Source organism: Thamnophis sirtalis, unplaced genomic scaffold (genome assembly GCF_051295495.1).
Source record: "Thamnophis sirtalis isolate CommonGarterSnake01/CBP01778 unplaced genomic scaffold, rThaSir2_p1.2 scaffold_2, whole genome shotgun sequence".
NCBI lineage: Eukaryota > Metazoa > Chordata > Lepidosauria > Squamata > Natricidae > Thamnophis > Thamnophis sirtalis.
Genome location: NW_028261382.1, coordinates 56,194,448 through 56,214,551, shown reverse-complemented (window position 1 = coordinate 56,214,551; position 20,104 = coordinate 56,194,448). Strand labels below are relative to the sequence as shown.

General features: G+C 45.4%; 1 protein-coding gene across 2 annotated transcripts; it reads left to right on the top strand.

The window, feature by feature from the left end:
• The first annotated feature begins 986 nt into the window (after positions 1-986).
• Positions 987-18,123, top strand: SDS (serine dehydratase). 2 transcript variants are annotated; one of them, XM_087705663.1, is made up of 8 exons: positions 987-1,341; positions 4,595-4,755; positions 5,637-5,676; positions 6,889-7,028; positions 8,037-8,128; positions 12,371-12,598; positions 15,030-15,154; positions 17,789-18,123. In XM_087705663.1, the coding sequence occupies exons 2-8, from the start codon at positions 4,603-4,605 to the stop codon at positions 18,106-18,108; spliced, it is 1,098 nt and encodes a 365-aa protein (XP_087561789.1). In that variant the 5' UTR covers positions 987-1,341; positions 4,595-4,602; the 3' UTR covers positions 18,109-18,123. The 2 variants fall into 2 exon arrangements, with proteins under 2 accessions (XP_087561789.1, XP_087561790.1); XM_087705664.1 differs by lacking the exon at positions 987-1,341 and adding an exon at positions 1,381-1,580.
• Positions 18,124-20,104: the final 1,981 nt, after the last annotated feature.

Genomic DNA, 20,104 nt, shown 5'->3' with positions numbered 1-20,104 from the left:
CCCATCGAACCCGGTGGCTAAGACGCTGAGCTTGTCGATCGGGAAAGTCGGCAGTTCGGCGGTTCGAATCCCTAGCGCTGCGTAACGGAGGGAGCTCCCGTGACTTGTCCCGGCTTCTGCCAACCTAGCAGTCCGAAAGCACGTAAAGAATGCAAGTAGAAAAATAGGAATCACCCTTGGTGGGAAGGGAGCAGAATTCTGTACACTTTCGGGGGCGTTGAGTCCTGCTGGCCACATGACCACGGGGACGTCTTCGGACAGCGCTGGCTCTTTGGTTTTGTAACGGAGATGAGCACTGCCCCCGAGAGTCGGGAACGACTAGCACATATGTTCAAGGAGAGCCTTTTCCTTTTCCTTTAATTGTCTGTACGTAGCTTCTCCAAGCTCAAATTTGTGATCTTTTGCAGCCAAGGATTGATGCCCAGTTTTACTAAGCCTTGCTAGCCATTCCTCCTTGTTAAAATCTTCCCTTGTCCTCCCAGCCACCTCAAGTCTTGTGTTTCCTACACAACCCCTTCACAAATTGGAGAACAATCACAGATCCAGCCTCCCAACCACAGTGGTGTTGAGATTCTTGGGTACAATTTTCTTCTTCTTCTTTTTCTGCGTAGAGTAGTAGTTCTTTTTATTTTATTTTTCTCAAAAGTCGGTGGCGGAGACAAACTTTTCAATAAAACGAAGCAGGCAGAAGGGGGCAGGCCTAGAAAATAGGGCTAGGAAAAAGCTGACTGCTATCCTACAGTTTTGTTTTGCTGGATTGGATGGGAAGTTTTTGAGCTGGGCTCTTCCCCATTCCGGATCGAGCCACCCGTCCTGGTTTGAGCTGGTTTTGGTCAGAGCGAAGGGGTCCTTTTGTCATTTTAGCCTGCTCCCCTGCCTGCCGGCACCCCCCCTCCCTTCCCTCCACCAACCAACCAATGAGGCCGTCTCCCCTTTTGGAATTGAAATGACAGAATTGGGTCGCAACCCCTCCCTTAACACACACACACAAACTCAACTCTCATCCTTTCTGCTCTTTTTTTTCTCTCTCCAGCTGGAATTTCGGGTTGGACCGGAGAAAGGAGGGATGTCATCGGAGATCAAGGGGGTAGTCTTGGGGGGTGCCTGGTTCCCTCCCCTCATTGGGCCCCAAGCCAAGACACCCAGCTTATAAAGTGGGAGAGAAGGACTCATGTTCCCCAACAACACAGCAGAGTTCAAGTTCGAGGCTGCCTGAGAGGCGAAGTTAAACCCCTCGTTGGCTTCCATCCCTTGAAGACTACCAAGACCATCACACACACACACACACACCCTTCGCTTCCAGCAACGCATTTTCCACAGCCTTCCCTGGGCTGGCCTGCGGTAAGTGCCTCCTTGTTTCTCAGCTGCTCCTTCTGAGCCGCTTAAATAACTCCGAACAAGCCACACACATTCAGCCTCCGGATTTGCAGGAGATGAGGGGGCTCAAGGGGTCAGATAATCAAAAGGTGGACGAGAGGCCGGGTTCTATCGGTAGGGAATTGGCTGGAGGGATGGTTTCTGTCCCATCAGAGTGATATACAGCAACAGACGAAGCCGCCATATCCTGATTCAGGGGGAAGGTAGGAAAGTCTTTTTAAAAAGGGGGCCTAAAGCATTTTTCTTCTTCTTCTCTCTCTCTGTTCTCTTAGTGTCATTCCTTCATTAAAGGGGCAAAAGGGGAATGGACAGGTAGGTGGGTGGGTAGAGATGATAGGATGGATGGAAGGCATGATGGATGGATGGATGGATGGATGGATGGATGGATGGATGGATGGATGGATGGATGGATGGATAGATAGATAGATAGATAGATAGATAGACAGACAGACAGAGAGAGGAGAGAGAGAGAAAGAGAGAGAGAGATATAAAGAGATGATAGATAGATGAGATAGACGATATAGATAGATAAATAGATATAGATAGATAGATAGATAGATAGATAGAGATATATAGATGAGAGAGAGAGATAATGATAATGATATAGCTATATATATAGATAGATAGATAGATAGATAGAGAGAGAGAGAGAGAGAGAGAGAGAGAGAAGGAGAGAAAGAGATATAGAGAGATAAAGAAATGATAGATGAGATAGATAGATAGATAGATAGATAGATAGATAGATAGATAGATAGATAGATATAAGATAGATGAGAGAGAGATGAGAGAGAGATAGTGATAATGATATATATATATATATATCATTATCTCTCGCTCTCATATATATATATATGAGAGCGAGAGATAGACAGAGAGAGAGAGAAGGAGAGAGAGAAAGAGAGAGCAATAAAGAGAGATGATAGATAGATGAGATAGACGATATAGATAGATAGACAGACAGACAGACAGACAGACAGATAGATGAGAGAGAGAGAGAGAGAATCAAGAGGCAGATGTGGAAAGAAGCAAATAGATGGGCAATAGATAGATAGATAGATAGATAGACAGACAGACAGACAGACAGACAGACAGACAGACAGACACAATTAGGAGGCAGATGGGGAGAGAGGGGGGAGGAGAGGCAGATAGATAAAGATACATGATAGATAGATAGATAGATAGATAGATAGATAGATAGATAGATAGATAGATAGATAGATAGATGATAGACAGACAGACAGACAGACAGACAGACAGACAGACAGAGGGGGAGAGTGAGAGAGAAAGGGAGACAGGCAGGCAGGCAGAAAGGCTGACAGACAGACAGACGTGTGGATTCTTTGGATTCTCACAGTGGTCAGAGAGGAAATAGCTTCAACCGGGGACAAAGACACTGCGCCATTCCTGATAAGACAACTGAATAGAAGCAGAGAAACTGACACGCAGGGAACAGCTGAAATTCCCCGGATTAATTTTGGAAGGAAAAAAAAAGCTTTGAAAACCCCATGGATCCCCTCCTCGGGAGAAACAATGGGCCTTCACTGCTTACTCACCCCTGAACAGCTGAAGAGTTGGATTTCATCCAGAAGTGGAGAAGACAGCAGCCATCTATATAAGCACTTCCTCTAGCTAGCTGGGAGACCTCTGGTGCCATTTGCTTTGACATAGGGAAAGCCTTTTACACATCTGGGCTGCAGAAATCCAGATAGTCCCTAGGGGGCAGCCATCTAACACGCGCCTCCAAAAACAGCTGTTTTCTGCCATCTTCTGGCCATGCCAATGTTTGCAGTTCAGATATGTGGACTTAAATATGTAAAAAAAAATGTGATTAACAATGAATATACCTTAAATGCTTGAAAGGCCATGATTGATGTTAGAAGTGCATATTGAAATATTGAATAAGGAAAACAAAGGATCACGACTTTGAATATGAGAATGGTAAGGGAAGGAGTGGGGGGCAAGAGGTAGAAATAAGAGGGGGGAAAGTAGTAAAAACAGATGTTAAGATAATGCAACATATGGAAGAACTACGAGAAAGTTGAGAATTGAAGGATGATCGTAGAGGCTATGTGTTAGTAAAACAAAAAATGAAAATAAAATGTAATTATTAGGACTAATACTGTTATGCTTATTTTGTATTGAACTGTATGACACCCAGGAATCAAACCATTCACGCAATAAGATGTATAAAAATAAAAAAATAAAAAAACTTTATTAAAAAAAGATATGTGGATAGGGGAGATGCCAGGAAACTGAAGGAAAGTTTCATGGCATCTTAAAAACTCATTAAGAGCCAGGATGATGAAGTAATTAAGGTACCATGCTACAAAGTAGGGTACCGTGAGTTCTAGTCCCACCTTAGGCGCAAAGCCAATTGGGTGAACTTCAGCCAGGCGCTCTCCCAAGCCCTAAGAAGGAAGGCAGCACTTTTGACTCAAAGGCACACACACAAACATAAATTTAAAAACCCAACACCTCATTAGTTTTATAGGCCTGAATGAATGAATGAATGAATTGAAGGAGGGAAGGAGGAATGAATTGAATGAATGAATGGAAAGAAGGAAGGAAGGGAAGGAAGGAAGGAAGGAAGGAATTGAATTCATTGTTGGAATATATTTTTATACAACAACTACAGTAGTATTTAGCCAATAGATGGTAGTGTTTCAAAGTCTGCCTTTATGGTATTTATTCTGTGCTCTTTTCAGGTTTTCTGCTTGTTTCCTGTTTCAGTAATATAGTTGAGCAGTAAAGCACATGGTGACTGTACCCTTTGTTTGCTCTGTGTGGTGCTTTATATAAAAAGAAGGAAGCGAGGGACAGCGGGAAGCTACAGTATGATTATTTATTTATTTATTTATTTATTTATTTATTTATTTATTTATTTATTAAATTTGTATAACTGTCATGTTACATACATGAGTTTGAGTGGCATACAAATCAGGGGTGGGTTGCTACCAGCATTATTGCTGGTTTGGCGAGCAAAAATTTTTTGCAGGAGAGAATCGTTAGTTTCATGTCAGAGTTAAGAGAAAACAGAATCATTTCAGTTTCAATTCTCAGCACAGGCTCAGACCTGTTTAAGCTCCCATTGGCTGACTTAGTTGCTATGCCTATTCCTTGGCTGACCTTGTTACCCATGTCTCTCCCGGTCATGAATATTCTAACCAAGGGCTCTTGAGTTCAATCATTCTGGATCTCACCATCTTTGTTTTCTCAGTCCTCTAGATGGCTCCTACTGATCATCTCCATGTAAACACACCACTGAGAGAAAGCACCCCGCTCTCCAAGTTGGCTGGCACCAAGGTCTATCTCAAACTGGAGTGCTCCCAACCCACAGCTTCTTTTAAGATACGGGGCATCGGGAACTTCTGCAAAACGGTATGGATTGAGAGAGAGATCCTAGGAGTGGGGCCCAAAGGGAGTTGTCAAATTCACATCTGACAGTGCTTGAAGCAAAGGCTTCAAGAACCAAGTTCAGCCAATTAGTTGACGTTTCAATTTTTTTTTAAAGAGAATTATGGAATCCTTGCATCAGAAGGTAGAATATCGGCCATCTAGTTAGCCCAATTTCTGCTTGGTCCAGGGGCCTGTAGAACATTCTGCGAGATGATGATTCATCCTTTGCTGGAAGCCCTTTAATGTTGATGAAATAACCAGTTTTGTGGTGCAGTGGCCTAGAGGTGTAGCTCTCACCTCACATTCAGGAGGTGGTGAGTTCAATCCTAGGTAGAGGCCGATATTTCTCTCTCTGGGCACAATGAGAATATCTCTGCTGCACAAAACTCCTCATTGGCAACAGGATGAGCATCCGGCCAGTAAACACTAAGCTCCATTCCGTTGCCCAGACCCGAAAGGGATCATTAAAAGAAGATGATGATGAATGAAATAACCAGTGTTGTAGGTGTTAGAAGCCTGAGGGGGGAAAAAATCCTTCTAATTCATAAGGTGGAGCAAAACTCACTTGAATGTCTCACTTAGCAACAGAAATTTTGGGCTCAGTTGTGGCCATAGGTTGAGGATAACCTCAATTAATATTCCCATCACCTATACATTCAGTCATGACTTGGGAATGTTGATGAATATCCATCAGTCCCAACTAACGCGATCCAAATGCTCAGCTATATTCGAAGAAACGGGGATTCTTCTATTTTTGTGACTATGTTAAGGGACGTCAACTGAGAAAGGCCTCCAGTCAGTGGAAGTTCTCTTCTGCCGTGAAGAAGGCCACCTTCTCACATGTCTGCTTTTTGCTTCCACAGTGGGTGGAACGAGGGTGCAAGCACTTCATCACTTCCTCAGGTAAATGGATACCCAGGGCGGCCTTACAACAAATATGAGTATTGGGTCAGCAACTGTGTGGAAAAGGGGGGGTTCACTACGGATGAAGGCTATGAAGTAGCCCCAGTCTATCAGGTGATGTAGGGTAAAAGTAACATGACTGAGCTATGAAAGTCAAGGGGTTGTGGCCCACCAGCAGAGCTGGCAGCAGATTCAGATAGTGAGGAGGGTTGGGGAGGAACATGGGCCAGTCCTGGAGTCTGGGGAAGGGCTCTGATGAGGGCTCTGTGTCAGAGGCAGAGAGGGGGCCAGGGCCATCTGACAGTTATCAGCTGCCATCAGAGTCGGACATCAGTGGGGCAGAAGAACAGCTGGAGCCTGTTCCCAGTCTGCGCATGTGCAGAGTTGCCAGACAAAAGGGAACAGCTAAAGAACAAGGGTCAACGTGGGAGTAAGGCCACATGGGGATGATGAATGGCCCCTCCCAGAGGAAATAAAAGAGGAGCGACAGGGGAGTGGAGTTTGCAGGAGACAATTACTTAGCTTCATTGGCTCATGACTCTCCGAGGCTCCTTGCCAAGTTCTCCAGATATTGGCCTGGCAGCTCTCCAAGCCAGATAAGGTCTGTGACCGTAAATCCTCCCTCGAAAGACTTTGCTGGATGTGAATGAGCAGAATTCACAGCCAATTAATAAAAGGGGTTTTTGTCAGGACCAGGAGTTTGCTTCATGCTCTCGGGAAGCCTCAGCCAGAACACAATGTTTATATTGTTTCTCCACTCTCAACAAACCTTCCATAAGTCCTTATGAAAAGTATGGAAGGCCACCACCACCATACACTTATATACCGCACTTAGACTTATATACTGCTTTACGGTGCTCTACAACCCCTTCTAAGCGGTTTACAGAGTCGGCATATTGCCCCCCCAACAATTTTGGGTCCTCCTTTTACCCACCTTGGAAGGATGGAAGTCAACCTTGATCCTGGTGAAATATAAACTGAAGAATTGCAGGCAGCCGGCAGTTAGCAGATGTAGCCTGCAATGCTGCACTCTAACCACTGCGCCACCATGGCTCTTTTAACACACGAAATGGGTTGTTTAGGTTACTACCTGCTAAGGGGAAGGTGCTCACTGGTTAAAGATGCTGAGCTTGTCAGCTGGAAAGCTGACGGCCATGGGTTCACGCCCAGCACCGAACTTCACATCACACGTCAAACAACTTTCCTTTTCAGCTGGAAATGCCGGCCTTGCGGTGGCTTACTCTGCCCGAATGTTGGGGATCCCAGCCACCATCTACGTCCCCTCCTGTACCCCAGCTTTCACTATTGAGCGACTGAAGGAAGAAGGCAGCTCGGTGTATGTTGAAGGAGAGGTAGGTGTGGAGACAGTGGGCTGAGGAACAAAAACAGATTTGAAGATCTGCTATTACAGGTCATTCTTAACTTCACGACCATAATTGGAAATTCCATCATTAAGCAAGGCGGGTTGTTAAATGAACCGGGCCCAATTTTATGATCCTTTTTGCCAGGGCTGTTAAGTGGTGACCACACTTGAAATCCGGCATCCAGTTTTGGTTGCCACGATGTAAAAAAGATGTTGAGATTCTAGAAAGAGTGCAGGGAAGAGCAACCAAGAGGATTAGGGGACTGGAGGATGTCAATGTTTGTTGCCTAAATTCAAATCCAGAAGCACGCACAGATAACTGATGCAGCAGGATTCATTAACTTCTTTATATATATATAATAATAGATTAATAAATGTACAATACCAATAGGTGGTTTCTCCAAGTAAACACAAGGCAGGAGAGTTACAGGCAAACACAAGCAGTTAGTTTCATTTCCGCAGACAAGACTGCTAGTTTACTTCTCAGAGCAGCAGACTTCTTTCTTCTTAAGTTTCATTTTCAATTCTCTGCACAGACTCAGTTCTGTTTAAGCTCCCGTTGGCTCCCAACTGACTTAGTTGCTATGCCTATTCATTGGCTGACCTTGTTCCCATGTCTCTCCCGGTCATGAATGTTTTAACAGAGGCTAAAACATACGAAGAAGGGATGTGGGAACTGGGACTGATGTAATGAAGAGAAGGACTAGGGGTGACATGATAGCAGGCTTCCAGTATTTGAAGGGCTGCCACAAAGAAGAGGAGGTCAAGCTATTCTCCAAAGCACCTGAGGGTAGAACAAGAAGCAATGGATGCAAACTCATCAAGGAGAGAAGCAACGTAGAACTAAGGAGGAATTTTCTGACAGTGAAAACAATTAACTAGTGGAACAATGTACCTATAGCACATTGTCGTTCTTCAAGGTTGCAGATAGTGGTTAATATTTCTTGATTTTGTTTTCTTAGCATCTTGATCTAACACAAGGACTTCATTTCTCCAGATATTAGCAGACAGCACAAAAGCAGCTAAAGAGTTGGTGAAGAACAATCCTGAGTGGGTTTATGTGCCTCCATTCGATGACCCCTTGATTTGGTAAGTATTCCTAAAAGAAATAGACCTCCTCTTCCTTGTCTTTCTTTTCTTCTCCTTCTTCCTCCTTCTCCTTTTCCTCCCTTCTCCTCCTCCTGCCTTCTCCTTCTTCCTTCCTCCTTTCTCCTTCTTCCTTCCTCCTCCTTTCTACACCTTCTTTTCTTCTCCTTCTTCCACTTTCTCTTTCTTCCTTCCTCATCCCCCTCCTCCTCTTCTCCTTCTTTCCCCCTTCTTCCCTCATCTCCTTCTTCATCTTTTCTTCTTGTTCCCCTCCTCCTTTTTCCTCCTCCTTTCTCCTCCTCCTCTCCCCTCTTCCTCCTCCCATTCTTCCTCTCTCCCTCCTCCTCCTTCTCCTCCTCCTTCCTTCCTTCCTCCTTCCATCCTCTTCCTCCTCCTCCTCCCCTCCTCCTCCTCCTCATCCCTCCCCCCTCCTCCTCCTGCTACTCCTTCTACCACTTCCTCTACTCCTCCTCTTCCTCCTCCCTCCCTCCCTTCTTTTCTCCTCCTCCTCCTCCTCCTCCTCCTCCTCCTCCTCCTCCTCCTCCATCATTAAATTTATAGCCCCATCTTTTCTATAAAGGCTCAAGATTGCATTCCGGTCCCTTAATTTTATCCACCCACTCTCTACACTTGATCTTAGCTGACAAGACCAAGAAGAGATTCCTTACCCAGATGCTGCCGTTATCTCACTTGGCTTGAGGGGAGGACTACAATCCTTTACCTCCCACTGCATAAAGAATGAATTAATTATATTATAGCCAAAAGGGGGAGGAGAAGAGGTTATGGCCTTTATGAAAAGATCTGCAAGCCCCTGGCATCGGTGTCAAATTAATAGAACAAGTTTTTTTTCCTAATATATATATCTAGGAATTATTTTTCATACCTGTAGCACATGGAAAGTCCAACTAAGGTCTATTCTAAAGAGTGCCCAAAGGAACACAAGGGCCATTCTTACTTTCTTTTATGCCGATGTGGAAATTATATCCTCAAGGCAGTGGAAGGTTTGGAGGCCAAGCTCATCAATCAATTTTGGTGTGAAGCCTAGATCTGTGATTGTAGACATCTTTGGAGGACATTCGGTTCAAATTTCTCAGAACCAATTTATGGTCTTTTGCTATATATCAAATATCTTCCCACATTTGGTTTCCGGCCTGTTCTAAATCAAGCTCCAAGTACATCGAGAGTTGGAAGGGACCTTGGAGGTCTTCTAGTCCACCCCCCTGCTTAGGCAGGAAACCCTATACCGTTTCAGACAAATGGCTATCCAACCTCTTCTTAAAGACTTCCAGTGTTGGGCATTCATAACTTCTGGAGGCAACTTCTGTTCCACTGGTTAATTGTTCTCACTGTCAGGAAATTCCTCCTCAATTCTAAGTTGCTTCTCTCCTTGATTAGTTTCCACCCATTGCTTCTTGTTCTACACTCAGGTGTATCCAACCTCTTCTTAAAAACTTCCAGTGTTGTAGCATTCACAACTTCTGGAGGGAAGGCGTTCCAATGATTAATGGTTCTACCACTGATTCATCTTTACCACCTGGTTGAGTTTGAGCCCCTGAGTTTCAAGGAAGGTTGTGCTAGACAGGCACTCCTTGACTGCAGTTGTTAAGGGGGATGTTGAGAATGCTGCAACAGCCATAAGTGTGAGGACTAGCTCTACGTCACTTTTTCCCCAGTTGGTGTTGTTGCTTTGAACCGTCACTAAATAATTGGCTGTTACTCAAAGGTTACCTGAAGACAGTGGTGGGATTCAAATAATTGAACAACCGGTTCGCTGCCATAATGACCAGCTGGGTAGGCGGGGCTCGGTGGTCATGTGACCGCGTGGGTGTGGCCAACTCAACGTCACTCCCGTCGATGGGCGCTTCTTTGCCTTAGCTATCGCGATGTAATCAGGGTTAACCGGAGAGGCAGTTTCTGTAAGCAGGGCAACAAAGATTAGGCTAGAAACAACACCAGAATGTTTCCTTCCTGCCTTCCTTACAGGATTAGCCCTGTAAAGTAGGAAAAAACAAAAGGAGATTTCTTCCAACAACCGGTTCTCCCAACTGCCTGGAAAGTTACCAACCGGTTCTCCTGAATAGGTGCGAACCGTCTGAATCCTACCACTGTCTTTTGCTATATATCAAATGTCCTCCCACATTTGGTTTTCGGGCTACTCTAAGTCCGGGTCCATGAATATCTCTACCACACAGTTGAGTTTGAGTTGCTGAGTTTCAAGGAAGGATGTCCTTGACATACGCCCACAAATGGGACCTGCGAATCACTGCAGTTGTTAAGGGGGACAATTGAGAATCCTGCAAGAGTCCTAATAAGTGCGAAGACCAGTTGTGCATCACTTTCTTTTCCAGTTGGGTGTTGTCGCTTCAAACCACCACTAAATGATTGGATGTAACTCAAGGATTACCTGCAGTTCAGAGGTGGGTTCCTAACTATTCGGTCCGGTTAAGCCGAATAGGTAGTAACTCTGGAGGACGCATAACTTAGACCAATAAGATTGCACAGCAAGACTGTTGGTGGCGCAATACTGGAAGAAGGAAGACTTGCCTACAACTCAAGAATGGACATTGAAAGTTACAAATTTAGCCGAGATGGCCAAAATATCGGCATATCTTAAAGATCACTCAAGTGAGAGATATAAACGAGACTGGAAAAAATGGATTGACTATATACAAAATAAATACGGGACCAAGAAATTCCAGAATGCACTTGTATACTGTTGCTCTTTTTTCTTTTTTTTTCTTTTCCTTTTCTTTTCCCTTTTTTTTCTCTTTTCTTATAATTTTAGTGTAAAATACAAATTGAATAGATTAATGAATAGTAGAAATACACCGAAGTGAGGAGTAGAGGGAAAGAAGAGAGAGGAGTTAAGAGGGAGTGAGAGGGGAATGTAAGGAGGGTGAGATGGAGGGAAGGGGAGAAAGGAATGTTTGAGGGGGAGGGGAAGTAGAAGAGGGGAATGCTGGAGGGGAGAAATGAAAGTTGGAGGGGGAGAAGAAAGGGTGTATGGAGGATCGAAGTGTTATGTTGGTTTTCCATGGTGGAATAGAAGATGAGTTGTGTTTATTGCTTTTTTAATTGCACAGTATATAAGTGATTGTATAAAAAGGAAAATGAAAATGAAATAAAACAGTTTTCAAACAAGAAATTCCAGTTAGCTTATGCTTAAGATTAGAAATGATTTAAATTGTTTAAAGTTAGCTCAGCAAGAAGAAGCTAAGGTCAATGTAGAATGTCATTAATTTCTTTATTTCTTTTTTTTTTCAACAGATTTTAGACTGTGTTTGTTAAAAATCCATACCGTGTACGGGTTCTGGGAAGTCGGGGGGGGGGAAGGAGGAGGGGAGTTGGGGGGGGGTGGAGGGAGGGGTATGCATTAGGCTAGACAAGAATTTGGTGGTAAACTAGAATGATTTTGACATACAAAAAATTGTACTTTGATGTCTTACGGATTGAGGAATGATGAAATGTTTGTTTTAAAAGAAATAAAACTTTTGATTGAAAAAAAAAAAGATTGCACAGGATGGGCCTTCTCCGGGTGCCTTCAGCGGGACAATGCTGGCTGGCAACGCCTAGGAGTAGGGCCTTCTCTGTTGCCGCTCCAGCCCTATGGAATGAGCTGCCCCCAGAGATCTGGGCCCTACCCACTCTCATGGCCTTCCGTAAAGCTATCAAAACCTGGCTTTTCCGGCAGGCCTGGGGCTGTTGACCTCTTGATTGAGGTCCGGCCCCTCTCTGATTGGGTGTATGTTGTGCTTTTTCGTAACTTTGTTGTGTCTCATTGTTTTAATTCTTTTTTTAATAATTTTCATTTCTGTAAGCCGCCCGGAGTCCTTCGGGATTGGGCGGCCTAGAAATTCAATAAATGAAATGAAATGAAATAATGATACCAGTCCTATCCTCGATGGCGCCATCTTGATTTACTGTTCTGCACATGTGCAATTTCAATCTTCATTGAAAAAAATGTAATCTTTACTCCTTTTTTTAACGTTGCATGCATGCGCAGATCGTTCTTAGTGCCAATGCGCACGTGCGTGGAGCGCGCAAAATTTTTCAGGCACCGAACCGATAGAGTAATGGTGGCCGGAGAACCCACCCCTGGCTGCAGTTCATATTTCCAACCAATATTTCCAAGAAATATTCACCCATCTCGGTCTTGTTGTCTTCCCGCGGTTCCTCTCTCCTCTCCTGCCTTCTCAATTCTTTGCTAAGGCCGTTCGGCTCACCGCCTACCTCTCTCCCTTCCAGGGAAGGTCACATGACTCTGGTCCGGGAGATGAAAGAGCAGATGTCCTCCAAGCCTGGAGCCATCGCCCTCTCCGTCGGAGGAGGGGGCATGCTATGTGGAGTGGTCCAAGGGCTACGAGAAGTGGGCTGGGACGATGTGCCGGTGGTTGCCTTGGAAACCAAAGGAGCTCACAGCCTGAATGCTGCCTTGGCAGCTGGGAAGCTGGTGACACTTCCTCAAATTACCAGGTGAGACTTGGGATGGACTTTTGCTGTCCGGGATGAGGAGCCCATGCTGAGAAGAACTAGGGCTGCATACGGCCATCTCTTCTCTAATTCACAGTGGCTGTATTCATGCCGCCAACTGGATGATGGTTGGCTCCTTTTCTGGCCTAGTGTTGTGGTCTGCTGGCGGCCTGCAGAGCTGGCAGCAGAGTCAGACAGTGAGGAGGGTTGGGGAGGAATATGGGCCAGTCCTGGTGTCTGGGGAAGACTCGGACGAGGGCTCTGCATCGGAGCCAGAGAGAGAGAGAGAGACAGGGCCATCTGGGAGTTATGTGTTGTCTCCGGAGCCTCCGGAGTCTGACGTCAGCGAGGCAGAAGAACAGGGGGAGCCTGTTCCCAGTGCGTGCATGCACGGAGTTGCCAGAAGGCAAGAACAGTTAAGACAAAGGGGGCAACTTGGGTGCAAGGCTTGGAGATTATTAGCCCCTCCCGTAAGGCATAAAAGAGGAGCAAATGGACGTGAGCCTTTGCAGGAAGCAATTTTGTTCATTCTGGTCGTTCAAACTCTGAGAAGCTCCGTTTTGACTCTGTGCTCCTTTTGGCCTTACAAAACTAATTGGCAACTAGGTGTCTGGCAGCGTTTCAAGGGAGATAAAGGTGGGTGCTTATCAGCCTTATCCAGTGGTGGGTTTCAAAAATTGTTCGAACCTACTCTGTGGGTGTGGCCTCCTTTGTGGGAGTGGCTTGCCACCCATGTGACCAGATGGGAGTGGCTTGCCGCCCATGTGACCGGATATGAAGATGCCGATGACACTTGTCAGAACCACCTTAAATTACCTCACACACAGCACTGGCATGCATAAGAATATGATGTAAACTTGTTTTTTAAAAGGCATCTTTGGTTTGCGTTAAAACAACTTCAACACACACCATGTTCTGATTGCACCACAAACGCAGTAGTCATCCTTACCTTTCACAGAGGCACTGAGTTTTATAAATATGAGCATGATAGTGTAGAATAATCATATCCAAGGACCAGTGGTGGGTTTCAAAAAATTTTGGAACCTCTTTTGTAAGTGTGGCCTGCTGCTTTCCGGGTCCACTGATGGAACCTCTTCTAACTGGTTCAGTAGATTTGACGAACCGGTTTTACCGAATAGGTGCGAACTGGTAGGAACCCACCTCTGGCCTTATCCCGAAAGACTTTGGCAGACTTCTGTTGGACTCTTCACAGACTCTTTACGGGCTGTGAATGGACATCATTTATAGCCATATAAATAAAAGAGGGTTTTGGGGACTAAGCATGTGATTTATGCTTTATCAGGAAGCTTAGGTCAGAACATCTGCACAGGATGTTGTGCAGATCATGGGAAGCCACAACCAAATACATTGTAGTTGGGTTGAGTATTGTTCTGACACAACTCCCCAAACATGATAACCCCTCTGAAATGAACTCAAAGATTCCTTGATTAGGAGTGCCAGCAGCCCCAACAAAAACTTTCTCTCTCACAGCAGACTAACAAGTCTGTCCACCACGGAGATCAATAGTTGCCTGCCACATCTATTCATCTTTGCCCCCTGCCTTTTATCCCCAGAGCTAGGGTGGGGCTTCGTTAGCAGCGGTGGTTCTTCCATCCCAAGGACCGGCCCATAGATTTCCACTGCTCTCCTCTCCTCTGCCACATCTATTCATCTCTGCCCCCTGCCTTTTATCCCCAGAGCTAGGGTGGGGCTTCGCTAACAGCGGTGGCTCTTCCGTCCCAAGGACCGGCCCATAGATTTCCACTGCTCTCCTCTCCTCTGCCACATCTATTCATCTCCACCCCGTGCCTTTTATCTCAAGAGCTAGGGTGGGGCTTCGCTAGCAGCGGTGGCTCTTCCGTCCCAAGGACCGGCCCATAGATTTCCACTGCTCTCCTCTCCTCTGCCACATCTATTCATCTCCGCTCCCTGCCTTTTATCCCCAGAGCTAGGCTGAGGCTTCGTTAGCAGCAGTGGTTCTTCCGTCCTAAGGACCGGCCCATAGATTTCCACTGCTCTCCTCTCCTCTGCCTTCTGTGCATCAGGCACTGGGCCCAGCTGTTCCTCCTCTTCCTCATGAGCCACCTCTAGACCTGGGGGCTGTTGATTCTCCATCTGAGGGCTGACAGACGGCCCAGGCTCAACCTCCCCCCCCCCTCTCTCTCTCTCTCTCTGCCAGCTCTGTTCCCTCTTTCCCCACGGAGCCCTCAGGTTGCCTTGATGCTGACCCCAACTTCTACGCCCCCTCTTCTGATCCGGCTGCTGGGGAGGGGGCACCAGCCGACAGGCCACCACAAGTGTCAAGGGTGAATCTGATAAATATGGCCTCTGTCATAATGGGTTATATAGGAGCTCGTTGGGGGTTTATTCAATAATACACGGTTAATCAAACTATGGTTTGGTGTAGTAACTCTGACACTTCTCTTCCTTTCAGTGTCGCGACAACTCTGGGGGTGAGCGTGGTGGCAGCAGAGACTTTGAAGCTGGCTCAGGAGCACCCGACTCTATCAGTAGTGGTCACGGATCAGGAGGCGGTGGAAGCGATTGAAAAGTTTGTGGGTATGTGGTGTGGCACCTGGCACACTCAACCTATCTTGTCTCTCAGTCTCTGTCACTGTTTCTACCTCTACCTCGGTTTCTACTTTAATTTAAGGCTCTACTTCTTCTTCTACTTCCACCTCCAGCTCTTTATCCTCTTTGTTTCGGTTTTGATCTTCATCTCCACCTCCATCTCCATGTCCACTTCCTTCTTTAGCTTATGTTTACCTCCGTCTCCATCACCACCTCCATTTTCATCCCCACTTCCATCTCCATCACCTCCATCTCCACCTCCTATTTTTATCGTTAGTATCATTATCTTCATGTCAGGGACGTGCAGTCACTAGAGTCATGAGGAAAAGGAAAAAAAAATTTAAAGAATTTTTTAAAAATAATTAAAGCCAAGGTAGTTGCTACCAGATTCACAGTGACTTGGAACAGTGCTTAGTGTTAACTATAGGAGGAGGCCAGAGAAATAGGGGCCTCCTGTGCATAAGCAATTTTTCGCCTTTTAAGAGTTAAGCAAGGGTTAACAAGCAAAAAATTCCGTATGCAAAGGAGGCACGTGTTCTCTCGCCTCCTGTAGAGGGCACTTTTAGAGGCTTTTTAGAGTTCTCTGGGAGCAACTAGCTCAGTCTGATTCAGAGCTCTGGCCTTTCATGAGGGCAGGCAGAAGTAGAGTTGAAATCGTCTCTGAAACAGCTGGAAAAGGTGCGTGTGTGGGGAGGGGGGAGGAATTCCAAAAGTTTGATCAGAAGGCAACAGGGAAAGGGGGGGTATGGCAGAGGAGCTGCTTTCAAGCCTTTGGAAAATATATCCAATCCAACTTCTGTGTTTGTGTTTGTTTGAGAGTGAGTGAGTGAGAGAAGGATCCAATTTCTCTCTGTGTGTGTGTCTGTTTGAGAGAGGAGGGAGGGAGGGAGAGAGGGAGGAAGGAGGGGGAGGGAGAAGAAAAAGAATGGGAAAACTTATTTTGCAAGGGGGAAAAATGCTGTCGCTTTAAATCGGAACTGAGCATGCCTGGCTGTGGAATTCTGGGAGTTGAAGTCCACAAGTCTAAAAAGCTGCCTCACCAGCCATAAAGCTGACCGCATGTCACTGCTTCGTGTCTATCTCCACTTCCTCCTCCACCTATCCTTATCTTTACCTTACCTCTTCCTCTCCCTCCACCTCCACCTCCAACTTCATTACAACTCCTTCAAATCCCATATTAACAGTCAGTCCTTCCTTCCTTCCTTCCTTCCTTCCTTCCTTCCTTCCTTCCTTCCTTCCTTCCCTCCTTCCTTCCTTCCTTTCTTCCTGTGTAGTAGTTAGAAAGCAGCATCGCATCCGAAATCTTTCTACTGGAAATAATCAAAGGGAAATATACAAAGAAAATTAAGTACATATTAATACATCTGCTAACTACAGCTAGAATAGCATTTGCCCAATGCTGGAAACAATAATACCCCCTCGGATAAATTAGTGATTTTAAAAAAACTTTGGATTGTGCAGAGATGGACAAATTAACACTGAAATTAAAAGATAAAGAAGAGTTGGAATATTATGAAATTTGGAACAATTGGTACAAATGGCTGCAAAAAAAGAATAAAATTAATTAAGCCAAAAAACAATATATATAGAACTGTATATAAAGTGTAAATATAGAAGCGAAATATTATATACATGTACAGGTATGATGACATAACAATGTTGATGTAATGACTGTTAGGTGTTGTAGAAGGGAAAAAATAATTTAAAAAATCTGCTAAAGAAAGCAGTATCGCAGGCTAACTCTGCCCACAGCCAGGAGTTCGATCCCGACCAGCTCAAGGTTGACTCAGCCTTCCCTCCTTCCGAGGTCAGTAAAAGGAGGAACCAGATTTTTGTGGGGCAATAGGCTGACTCTGTAAACCACTCAGGGAGGGATGTAAAAGCATTGTGAAGTGGCATATAATTCTAAGTGCTCTTGCTATTGCTAAAAGTACTTGTCTTCATTGTGCCAGCTTAATGGATACTCCATTCCAGCATAGATCAAAGTAAACGTAAAGGTTCGTCTCGCACATATGTGCTAGTTGTTCCCGACTCTAGGGGGAGGTGCTCATTTCCGTCTTAAAGCCGAAGAGCCAGCGCTGTCCGAAGACGTCTCCGTGGTCATGTGGCATGACTCAATGCCAAAGACGGATGGAAAGCTGCTACCTGGTGGTTCCTATTTTTTCTACTTGCATTTTTTACCTGCTTTCGAACTGCTAGGTTGGCAGAAGCTGGGACAAGTCATGGGAGCTCACTCCGTTAAGCGGCACTAGGGATTCGAACCGCCAAACTGCCGACCTTTCTGACTGACAAGCTCAGCGGCTTATCCGCTGAGCCACCGCATCCCCCCATCATAGATACATCATCTTATTTCTTGGTGACCCTCTTTTCAGCTTTAATCTTACTGTCACTTGCGCTACAAGCTTTCAGTTAGATAAGACTAGAGTCCTAGAGCTGAGCTACCATATAGAAGACCACTAGATGGCAGCAAACAGAATCGTATATACATTCTTCTCGGCCCTCTAGTGGCCAGCCAGTTTAAGGGTCCTAGATTTACAATGATGCTGAACTCATAGGCATCAATTTCCTCTTCGCCTCATTCAGTGAGTTCAAATCCCCATTTTTTTTCTCCACCACCCCCAGATGACGAGAAGATCCTCGTGGAGCCTGCTTGTGGGGCTGCCTTAGCCATTGTCTACAGCGGAAGGGTGCAAAAGCTACAAGCAGAAGGCAAGCTGACGCCCCAGCTGGACTCTCTCGTGGTGATCGTGTGTGGAGGAAACAATATCACACTGGCCCAGTTGAAACATCTCAAAGCCCAACTGGGCCTCTCGGAAGACGAGGAGCCGTGGGATGACGACGTAGAAGAGACCCACATCGCGATGGCCTTGTGTTCTTCACAAAACAAAGGTGGCCATTTTCGGACTTCGTTCCAGACCCACCGTCAACACTACGCTTATTAAAACACCGTTGCCTCACGCTGTCTTCCTTTCTTCCTTCCTTCCTTCCTTCCTTCCTTCCTTGGCTTCTCCCTTACACAAAGGTGCCACAGGAACCCACTGGTGGGAATGACAGTCCAGGATCTTCTCCCTTAAAACCTTAGTTGGATCCCCAATCAAGAGAGAGCCAGCCCTAGGTCACTGTCAGATGCTTGGTCTTCCACCATGGTGTTGGGTTGAAGGTCTTCCACCATGGAGTTGGGTTGAAGCCCAGTTCTCCAGTGTGGTGACCATGTAGAATGTTCTTCTGGTTTTGGAGACCATCCCTTAAGACTGGCTATTGGTTCCTCCTGGACAGGAAAGGAGTCCGAGAGCTTCCTGTTCCAGTGGGATCCAACCTCTTGTAAGTTCCTCCTAGGGAATCTTTTCAGATCAGACAATCAGAAAGGTTCCAGGGTGATGGAGACACAGGTAGTCCTCAACTTATGACCGGTCACTTAATGACCATTTAAAGTTATCATGGACTTCCCTGAGATACTTACGACCCAGTTTTGAAGTTCTGTGGGCCATCCCCGCCCCACCCTCCAAAGTCACATGACCTCACTTTGGGTGTTCAGCACCTGGTCCATATTTACGGTTGTTTGTAACACCCCAAATGTGACCACGATGGCCGTTGCCGAAAATCGTCAGTTCCTTCCGGTTTTCGTCAAAACAGGCCCATAGCCCATGATTGGTTCGCTTAATGGCCACAGTGTTTGTTTCACGACCGCCGCCAAAAGGGTCCTACAATCAGGCCAGTCATGTGTCCGGTGTCCTGATGTATGACTGTCCTGGCTTACAATTGTAAAGGGCATGTCCCTTTATGGTTGTAACTCGAGGACTGCCTGTATAGGCTCAAGGGGAATCTTCCCTTCTGGGCCGTAACAATGGAAGGGGTGAAACTGGTCTTTGAAAAGCCCCTTTCTCTTCCCTGAGGAAAAACCACGGGGACGGCATCGACCGAATGTGATTATATAAACAGTAGCCAGCTTTAGTAATTCATATTTTACTTCGATAGTCAAGAGTCCCCCAGCCTTCTTTCCTTCCTTGGATCTGTCCTTCCTTCCCCACTACACAATAGTGTGTCTCCCCCACCCACACACAAAGCTTCTCCTAGTGCGAACAATTAAACAAAAAACACAGCCCTGGTAATTTAAAAAAATTGGTAATGTTTCTTCTCTTTCTTTTGCTGTCACTCTTTTAAGAGCAACAAAAAATCAATACATGAATAAATGAATAAAAGGAAATAATGCATAAAATGAAAAAGCCTTGTTCATTTAACCCCTGTTTTAGAGATATAGATATATACAATAGATCCTAAAGAGAGTCAGGAGGATGCTATGTGCTAAGGCTTGCACACACACACCGAAAAAGAGAAAGGGACAGAGAAGAAAAGAAAAAAAAGAAAGAAAAGAGGGAGAAAGAAAGAGACAGAAAAGAGGAAGGAAGAGGAAGAGAGAAAGAAAGAAAAAAAGAAAGCAAGAGAAAGAGAAAAAGAAAAAAGAAAGTAGAGATAGAAAGACAAAGACAAAGAGGAAGAGAGAAAGCATGAAAGAAAGAAAGGGAGAAAGAGAGAACGAAGAGAAAGTGAGAAAGAAAAAGAGAGAAGAAAGAGACAAAGAAAGACAGAGAGAGATAAAGAGGGAGAAAGAAAGCCAGAGAAAGAGGAAAGAGGGAGAGAGAAAAAACAAATGAAAGAGAGAGAGAAAGACAGGAGGAACATTGGCTTCAATGGTGGTGGGGGGGCTCATTTTTTCGAAAGACCACTGGGGAAAGGCAGCTGTAGAGGCAGCCTTAAACCTGAGTCATTTTAAAGAACCCTCAAAGCAATTTCAGCCAGAAACAAGCACATTCACAAACAGATGGGAGCCTTATTAGAGGAACTGGGTCGGGGGAGAGAGAGAGAGAGAGAGAGAGAGAGAGAGAGAGAGACAGACAGACAGACAGACAGACAGACAGAAAGAGAGAGGCAGAGAGAAAG

Coding starts and splice junctions, on each gene's coding strand:
- SDS (XM_087705663.1), top strand. CDS start 4,603: ATGGCTCCTACTGATCATCTCCATGTAAACACACCACTGAGAGAAAGC. Junction 4,756..5,636: donor TCGGGAACTTCTGCAAAACG/GTATGGATTGAG, acceptor TTGCTTCCACAG/TGGGTGGAACGAGGGTGCAA. Junction 15,155..17,788: donor AGCGATTGAAAAGTTTGTGG/GTATGTGGTGTG, acceptor CACCACCCCCAG/ATGACGAGAAGATCCTCGTG.